Genomic DNA, 9,127 nt, shown 5'->3' with positions numbered 1-9,127 from the left:
AAGAGCGTCAGTGGCTTTCTAATGTGAGTTGTTCCTCTTTCCCATCTTCAGTCCTCCAGTCTGCCTCCTATACGTGTATTCAACATAAAAATTGGTACAAAATACTGTCTGATTTCTGCCCTTTCTCTCTTTGGGGTTTGAGTCTTTTATGATTTGTTCTCCTGCCCTCATTTTTATTATAAACTTTTTTCCAACATGTACAAGAGCTGGAAGACTTTCAGAGTAAACACCCACATGTTTACCACCTAGGTTTCATGGTTACTGTTTCGCTTTATTTGCTTCATCGTTATCTGTCCACCAGCCTATCAACTCATCCTGCTGTCCACCCATCTTGTTTTCTTGGATGCACAACAGAGTTGCAGATTCATGATGACATGATGATGCCTTATCCCTTGACGCTTAGTCTTTTTCCTTTTAATTCTGGATTTTTTAAAAACTGTTTTTTAACCTCGTATAAGGTTGCCTTAACTGATCACCCTGCTTACCCAAACTTGGACATTTTTACCCGTTAACAATCATGAACTCCGTGTATTTGTCCACATTACATAAACCCCAGTGCCCACACTTTCTTAATCTCACTCTTTAATTTTCTCTCTATTACTTCCTCTCTTATCTCTTCACTCACCACAACTTTTCATTTGCTTTCCCTTCTCTCTTTCAGCTCCCAGCAGATAATTTTTAAACTAAACAACAGCTGAACAATATCCCCACTGTTCTGTGTGTCTGAGTATGCACAGCACGTCCACACTTGCCCAGGACAGAAGGAAAACACAATTTCTTCAATTTTATTTCTTTGCATCAAAATGATTAAATCTGTCTACATGACCTTCATACATCAGACCATTTGGCTATTTTAAAAGTCTATTTAATAGAGTAAGTCAAACCGCATTCCCTTCATAGAAGGAATCTTTACCACCAAACGGTACAGTGAATGCTAAGGGAACAATGTATCTTTTGTAAGGAGAGAGAGAGAGAGAGAGAGAGAGAGAGAGAGACATTGCCATCCTACAACTGCAGGATTATTTAAATTATTAGACAGCAATTCATGCTAGATACATATTTGCATTGTTGTATGAGTATTTTCTTATTTTGGTTGAAGACAGCTTTTCAAGGGGAATCTTACTCTTGCAATGCAGACTTAGAAGACCCCATTACATGGTCTAGTACATTTAATTTTATTACCATGGCTAGCAGTGTTTCAATTTTTTAATAAAAGGCTATCAGCAGTGAGGTAAAAGACTGCATCTCCAGCAACTCAGGCACCAGTATTTTATTTACTAACAGTTATAATAAAGCTTTCAGTGAAAAATCTTAAGTGGCACTTTCCTTTTTGGTGAGAATCAATTTTACAACAATCTTTTTTAACCTTATTTAAGCTTATAAAGCTAATTTTGCTATTTCAAAGTGAAGGGGGAAAAAGACAAAAAGAAGAAGAAAATATTTCCCCTAATAAATAAGACATTGGGGAAGAAAGTGAAGAGAAATTGTCCACAATTTATTAGCAATGCCTACTCATAAATGTCAGAATTCCTGTGCATGAGTTCCTTCTTGCTTTTTTGCTTGAGAGTTGAATGGTGAGGTCATTCATTCACTTACTCACCACTCATTGATCACCTACTGGTTGCCAGGCACGCAAGCACTGGCAACGTAAAGCAAAAGAAGACACATCCCCTGTCCTCAGAGAATTTATAGTTTGATAGAGGAAATGGGCATGTGGGCTGGCAGTTAGGTTACAGTTACACCTGAGGTGCTATGACAGAGGGACACACAGAACTGGCGGTGGTGGGAGGCACTTACTCTAAACTGAAGAGGGTAAGAATGCTCAGAAAGGCTTCCAAGAGGCATCTTTTTTTTTTTTAATTAATTTATTTTATTTTTGCCTGTGTTGTGTCTTGGTTGCTGCGAGTGGGCTTTCTCTAGCTGCAGAGGGCGGGCTTCTCACTGCAGTGGCTTCTCTTGTTGCAGAGCACAGGTCCTAGGCATGCGGGCTTCAGTAGTTGTGGTGCGCAGTCTCTAGAGCACAGGCTCAGTAGTTGTAGTGCACGGGCTTTGTTGTTCCATGGCATGTGGGATCTTCCTGGGCCAGGGCTCGAACCTGTGTACCCTGCATTGGCAGGCAGATTCTTAACCACTGGGCCACCAGGGAAGCCCCCAGGAGGCATCTTGAAAGGCAAATGGAGTTAGCCAATGGGAGAAGAAAGGAATAGTAACTAAAACTCTTACTGTTGCAAGCAATAAACAACACAAACTGGCTGAGTAAAAAAAGGAAATATATTGGCTCATGGACCTGAAAGGTTCAGGGGATTTTGGCTTCAGGCATAGCTGGATCCAGGGTCTAGCACAGTGTCGTTAGGAATCTGCCATTGGTGGTCTACTCTTCTTCCTTAGTAATAGAACCCCAAATTTGTTCACTCTCGTTGGAGTTGTTGTGTACTTCAGGAGTCACTGGGCTTAACTAATTATGATCCAATTTCCAAAGAAGGTCACTTTCTGAAGTGTGGGAGAATATGAATTTGGGGCAAAGGGGCCGGGAGGAGACATAGCTCAACCCATTATACCCTGCCTTTCTCTCTTCCCTCTCTCGGATCTCCTGCTGGTACCTCCCAGTGGCTGGACCCAACAACAGAGTAAATGAGCCTGGTTGATAAGAACCATAAAATCAGCCTCCTAAGGCACAGAGTGTGGCAGAAAAGGGTACACCTGGAGGGGCAAAGAGAATTTCCAGCAGAGTCTGTCTTGCCTTCATTCCTGGGAAGGGTCTCTTCACATGGTAACTAACCAACGACTGGTTCTTAGCCCCTGCTATTTTAACAATATTTATTTATTTATTTAGCTGCCTTGGGTCTTCGTTGCTGCTCATGGGCTTTCTCTAGTTGCAGAGAGTAGGGGCTACTCTTCGCTGCCGTGCGTGGGCTTCTCATCGCGGTGACTTCTCTTGTTGTGGAGCACGGGCTCTAGGCGTGTGGGCTTCAGTAGTTGTGGCACACAGACTCAGTAGTTGTGGCTTGCCGGCTCTAGAGCACAGGCTCAGTAGTCGTGGCACATGGGCTTAGTTGCTCCACGGCATGTGGGATCTTCCCGGACCAGGGCTCGAACCTGTGTCCCCTGCATTGGCAGGCGATTCTTGACCACTGCGTCACCAGGGAAGTCCCATAACAATCTTCTAAAAGGATTAACTGGTTCTGTTTGGGTTACAAGACACTTTAAATGGGACTAGGAGGCAGGATACCCAGTGCTCCTCTCCATTGCTGTTCTGCGAGCCTCGTCCCTCATTACTCTAGGACGTTCTTTCCCTGTGGCTTACTAGCTATCTATCACCTAGGAACTGCATTCAGCTTCATGTTATGAAAACTCAAGAACAGTGCCAATAATCCAGATGGAGTTTATTTTTCCTTACGTATCAGGATATCCAGAGTAGGTCAGCCACAAACTGGTACAGTGGCTTAAAGAAGTCATTAAAGGCCCAGGTTCCTTCTAACCCCCTGCTTTTGGCCTCTTGGCTGGTAGGTGCTGCTCCACTTCCAGCCCCACATCTGTGTTCCAGACTGAAAGAAGTAGAAGGAAACCTCAAAGAAAAGGGTAGCAGAAATCAAGAAAGTAGCGCTTTCTCAGAACTCCATGGGACATGTCCATTTCTATCTCAAACAGCAGAACTATGTCATATGGTTGTCCCTTGCTACATGGGAGGCTGGGAAATGTAGTTTTTCCCCTGGACTGAGTGTCATCAGGTTTCTGGTAATAGGATGAAGTGGAGAGGGGCTGATGGGTGGGCAGCTGGCAGAGTCAATGCACTGGCCAACGGCACCCAGACCCGAAGTACTGCTATTCTGAGGATCTGAGTGGACTGGGGGAAAGCGATAAATATATTTACTCTGAATCAAGGTCTAGATTTAAAGAAATCCTTCTGAGATAAATCCAAAATGCATGTCATAAGCCTCCTACTATGTGCATTGTCTTTTATTAATCCCTGCTAATATAGTCAGGATATATGCTTACCCCAAGATGACTAGCGAAATGTTGTCAGAATTCTTTACATTGCCTGAGTTATTGTTTGTTGACGTGCTTATAAACCTCACCAAGGACTTGTGCGTATTTCATCTAACACAAGCAATCAATTAACCCCTCCTCCTTTGTCCACCTTAAACATGGGGGCAAAGAATATAATTTAATTCTCTCTTCTCTCTTTAGAGGAAAAGAACCAAATTCATTGCCTGTGATTTTCTGACCGAATGGTTATACAAGTAAGTTTTTCACGTCTTTGAATATTCCATGACCCTAAGGGTTCAATAGTGTTAATTTGCCAGCAGAATAGCAACAATTGACTTGAATTCTTGCTTATTGTTTTCTTGTTAATCAAAACATATGGCATCGTGACCAGTCAAAATCCAAAGAGGACAGGGGAGACATTCACAGAATTCTTCTCCATTCCATTTGTGGAAGAGTGGCTGAAACTGCAGTAAGTAATCACACAAGGCTTTGAATAATTTATTCCCAACTTGAAGATTGTGTTAATGATAGTTTCCTCCAATCTATGAGAACTAATTCATGTAATCCATCCAGGACCCTGGATCAGTTGTGTATGTGGCTCTTTTCTCTGGTTATTTTTATTCTAGGCTAAGGGCATCCTATCATGCAGTGATTATTCAAGAAGCACTTCAGAAATAAAATAGAAAACTTAAAAAATTTTCTTATCCTAAGTAATTCATCTCTCCATTCTCTCTTCCTCTCCTCCTAGCCCTAAAGGTCATTATGTCTCAGGAAATACAACTAAATTTTTCTAAATATTACTTTTTAGTTATATGCATCATTTACATTTAAAATATTAGAACACGACAGGTGAAGTTAATACTCTCTTTGACCGTCATTCTAATCTGATTTTTCTCTCCTCACAGAATTAATCAGCTTGGTCTATACTGCATCCTTCCATAGTCTTAAAATTAGTTACTTAATTATATAAAATTAGATTATATCATACAAAATTAGTAATATTACTTTATGTGAACTGTTTATCATCAGTGATATAGCAATAATAATGATGACCACTAACATTTATTGAGTGCTTGTAACACGGGTCTCAGCATTTAACACTAATGTACTAACCTGATCCTCATAACAATGCTATTACCAGCCCTATTTTGCAGATGAGGACATTTATGCATTATCCTGCAACTTGCTTTTATTTGACTCAAATGCATGCTTTGGAGACCTAGCCATGTTGATTCAATTACATCTAATTCATGCCTTTGTTAGCTTTATAGCATATGTCATTTCTAGATTTGCATAATTTATTCATTCATACAATAAATGTTTATTGAGTACTACTGTGTGCCAAACATCATTCTAGGTGCTGGAGATAAAGCAGTGAACAAAGTAGCCAAAGCTCCTGTCTTAATGGAGCTTATATTCTGGTGGGGGATGGCAGACAATAAGCAAGTAAGTGCTATAGAGAAAGATAAAGCAGAGAGGGGAGAATATAGAGTATTGACGGGACTTAATTTTATATAGGGTGGTCAGGAAAGACCTCACTTGGAGGATGACTTTTTTTTTTTTTTTTTAGTATTTATTTATTTGGCTGCGCCGGTTCTTAGTTGTGGCACGGAGGATCTTTGTTGCTGTGTGCCGGATCTTTAGTTGTGGCATGCAGGATCTTTGTTGCCATGTTTGGGATCTTTAGTTGCAGCATGCAGAATTTTTGTTGCCATGTGTAGGATCTTTAGTTATGGCATACGGGATTGAGTTCCCTGACCAGGGATCGAACCTAGGCCCCCTGCATTGGGAGCGTGGAGTCTTAGCCACTGGACCACCAGGGAAGTCCCTGGAGGATGACGTTTAAGCAGTGATCCACAATTTTAAGCCATAAGTGGAAGAAAGACAACTCAATTTAGAGAAAACAATATTTAACTTATTTCTTTGAAAATATTTTCACACCAGCCCTTTGCAAGAACAATGTCAGGAAACTGAGGCACTAGGAAATTAAGTAAGTTTTGTAAAATCCCATATTAAACAGAGTAGAAAAAAATGAAATTAGACCCTTAGCCCTCAAATGTCACATCTTTTGCTTAAATCTGCCCTTCTGGGGAATGCCAAGCTGAATAGACCCTTGGCTGACTTTCTCAATTTTGAGAGTTTAAAAGAATTCAGGTATTACCAGTTTTTAAAAGTCTGAGACTACCTATACATTAGAAAGAGAACGATATTAGAAAATCTTGCTTCTTATTAAGCTTCTAAGCCTCTGCCTAATTTTGTCCACTATGAAAATGGAAAGCCTATAATTTATAGATTATAAATGATTAATAAGTGAAAGATTAGCATAGTTCTCCAGGTTGAAAATGAAACATTTTCCCGCTTACAATAACCAATGAAGGGACTTCCCTGGTGGTGCAGTGGTTAAGACTCTGCGCTCCCAATGCAGGGGGCCTGGGTTCGATCCCTGTTCTGGGAACTAGATCCCACATGCATGCTGCAACTAAGAGTTCACAAGCCACAATAAGGGAGCTCTGGAGCCACAACTAAGGAGCCCACCTGCCGCAACTAAGACCTGATGCAACCAAACAAGTAAGTAAATAAATAAATATTTTAAAAAAACAATGAAGAAGAGTCTTAAAAATAAGAGTTTCTCTAAGTAAGAGTTCTCTCAAATCTCTAGTCATTTATCATAAAAATACCTTAATTTAAAATAGTTGCTAATTTCCACTGGCAGCTCATGTAAGTATACTGCAAGGTAGCAATAGCAAGCATTTCAGTTGGACTCCACAAGAACAAAAACACAAAAGCTCTTGCTTTAACTGGCATTTGTGTTCTCTGCTTCCATTACCTTTCAAAGAGATGCCCCGAGCATGATAAAAATGTAAATGATACTAATCTAATTTGATGCAATAAATATTTATTGAACATCTACCAAATGCAATGCAAAGAGCTTGGTGCTGTGGAGAAAACAGAGATGAAAAAAATATGGCTGTGACCCTTGGAGTGAGAGAGATGTGTTTACAAGTAGCTGTAGTTTCTGTAGTGAGTGTTGTAAAACAAATGTCAATAAAGCATTAAAGGGAAATGGGGATGCACAAGACCATCTATGCCCCACTCTACCACTGGCCTGGAGCCAGTTAGGTTGGGCCAGTGGCCAAGCTGGTTGGTGCCCAGATTTGGTCTTGAAGAGGCAAGAACTCAGGTGCTATATCCTTCTCGAGAATGCTCTTGAACAGGGAGAGCAGAGAGGCAGGTAGGGCAGGAGCCAAGAGACCATCTCTAACCCACGTTTCCCCAAGCCTACTGACATCCATCACCCGGTAATTCTTTGTTGTGAGGGGCTGGCCCGTAGGATGTTTCACAGCATCTCCAGCCTTCTCCCACTCCACATGCTAGTAGCACCCGCTGTGGTCCTCACCATCAAGAATGTCTCCAGATACTGGCAAATGTGGGGAGACAGAAAAATTGCCCCTGGTTGAGAACTTCTGATTGAATCCAGAGGGAAAAGTGAGAGGAAATCTGAGGGGGAAGGGAGAAAAGCTGAGAAAGTTCACGGTGGGTACTGTCATTCTGGTTGTTCGTGTGGATGTGAAGGTATCTGCTGAGAAGGAGCCCCAGGTTCCGGAGGCTTGTGGGGGAAGGGAGGAGGCTGCAACAGCTGCTGTGGTGAAACCGATAGGGAATCAACTAGGGATGAGTAGGGATGGCCCAGCCGATGGCCTGAATTTGTGATGCATATAAACAGCCTGCTTATGAGATTATTTCCAGCAACCCTGGAAAAGAGGTGGAGAAAACAGATGGTTGGGTAAAATCAGTGTTGAAAACTGGCAAAGCTAATATAGTAAAAGGTCTAGACTAGGCCCAGAGGATTGTCTGAGAGCAAGAAATTTCCCTCTACCCTTCTAGGTCCTTCTGCACAGTATAAGGATCAAATTGACCTGAGACAGATTAACAGGAGAAAATCAAACAAAAGTTTAATAACCTGTATACATGGGAGAGGCCCAGGAGAACTGAGTAACTCACCAAAATGTCTGAAACCCTCACCTTAAATACCATCTGCAGTTAAAGACAACAGAGGATGTTAGGGGTAGGGACCTGAGACTTCAAAGGGGAGGAAGGCAATTGCCATGAAGATGGAAAAGCAAATGTTTGGTAAATAAATATTGGAGGGGCCCTGTGGAGACAGTGGGACAGAGAGTGGACTCTGATGTCTAAGTTTCCCCACCACACCCAACCCACATTCTTTGCCGATATCTCTAGTGATAACTCTATTCCAGGCACAGGCCTTCCATCTAAATTCTTTTTAGGCAGTTAGGAGGAAGGTCAAAGTTTCTTCCTGGGTCTTTTGGGCCTTGATTGTTTTCAGCTTGAGATAATCCACATGGCAAAGAGACATTTTGGGCGGCAAATTTTGTTCCCCTACAGGATCTTAAGTACATGGAAAAGCATTGTTAACTTTTCTAAGAATGATGTCTTACATTTTTCTCATAAATTACTATATTTTCTGAATTGTGTTAATGATTTAACAACCAATTTTCAGAAAGAGACAGAAACACTACATTACATGTTCACACTGGAAGTAAGAAATATAACCAAACTAGGAAGCATTAAAATGGGGATGGTAGGTCCATACAGTTTTTGAAATTTCAATGGATCTTATTTGGATCCTGATTCAAAGAAACAAACTAAAAAGAAAAACTAGGAGGCAACTGGAAATGTGAACACCTAGTAAATAATTGATGATATAAAGCATTATTGTTATTTTATTTTAGGTTTGATAATGATTTCATATTCACAATAAAATGTTATTGCTTTTTAGAGAAACATGCTGAAATATTTATGAATGAAATATGAAATCATATGATGTCAATGGATAAGGTTGGGGGAAGTTACACTGAGTGACTGACATGGAGAACAGTATAAATGAAGCTGGATGGTGAACTGGGTTCATTTTTTTTCTGCCTACTTTTTTATATCTTTGAAATTTTCTGTAATAAAACATTAAAAGGAAAAGAAACAGTAAGATGTTTCAAAGCTCCTTATGACCAGCTGATTGAATAGCAGATAGGCTGTGAGCAAGGAGGAATCTGTTGACTGGAGGTGAACTGCGGGGGCTGTGGGCTGTTCTCCGTGGGTGATGGCTGGAGTGACAGGCAGTGGG

The 9,127-nt window shown here is 41.0% G+C and overlaps 1 protein-coding gene across 1 annotated transcript in view; it reads left to right on the top strand.

Annotated features, from left to right (window-relative positions):
- The window catches only part of IQCK (IQ motif containing K), a 43,674-nt gene extending 35,401 nt beyond the window's left edge, over positions 1 to 8,273 (top strand). The window contains exons 5-7 of the mRNA XM_007466922.1: positions 4,189 to 4,241; positions 4,379 to 4,456; positions 8,183 to 8,273. Of these exons, the coding sequence (XP_007466984.1) occupies positions 4,189 to 4,241; positions 4,379 to 4,456; positions 8,183 to 8,273 (222 nt within the window). The remainder of the gene's footprint in view (positions 1 to 4,188; positions 4,242 to 4,378; positions 4,457 to 8,182) is intronic.
- Positions 8,274 to 9,127: the final 854 nt, after the last annotated feature.

This window comes from Lipotes vexillifer, unplaced genomic scaffold, assembly GCF_000442215.2.
Source record: "Lipotes vexillifer unplaced genomic scaffold, Lipotes_vexillifer_v1.1 scaffold232, whole genome shotgun sequence".
Taxonomy (NCBI): domain Eukaryota; kingdom Metazoa; phylum Chordata; class Mammalia; order Artiodactyla; family Lipotidae; genus Lipotes; species Lipotes vexillifer.
This window is presented reverse-complemented; position numbering and strand designations above follow the sequence as displayed.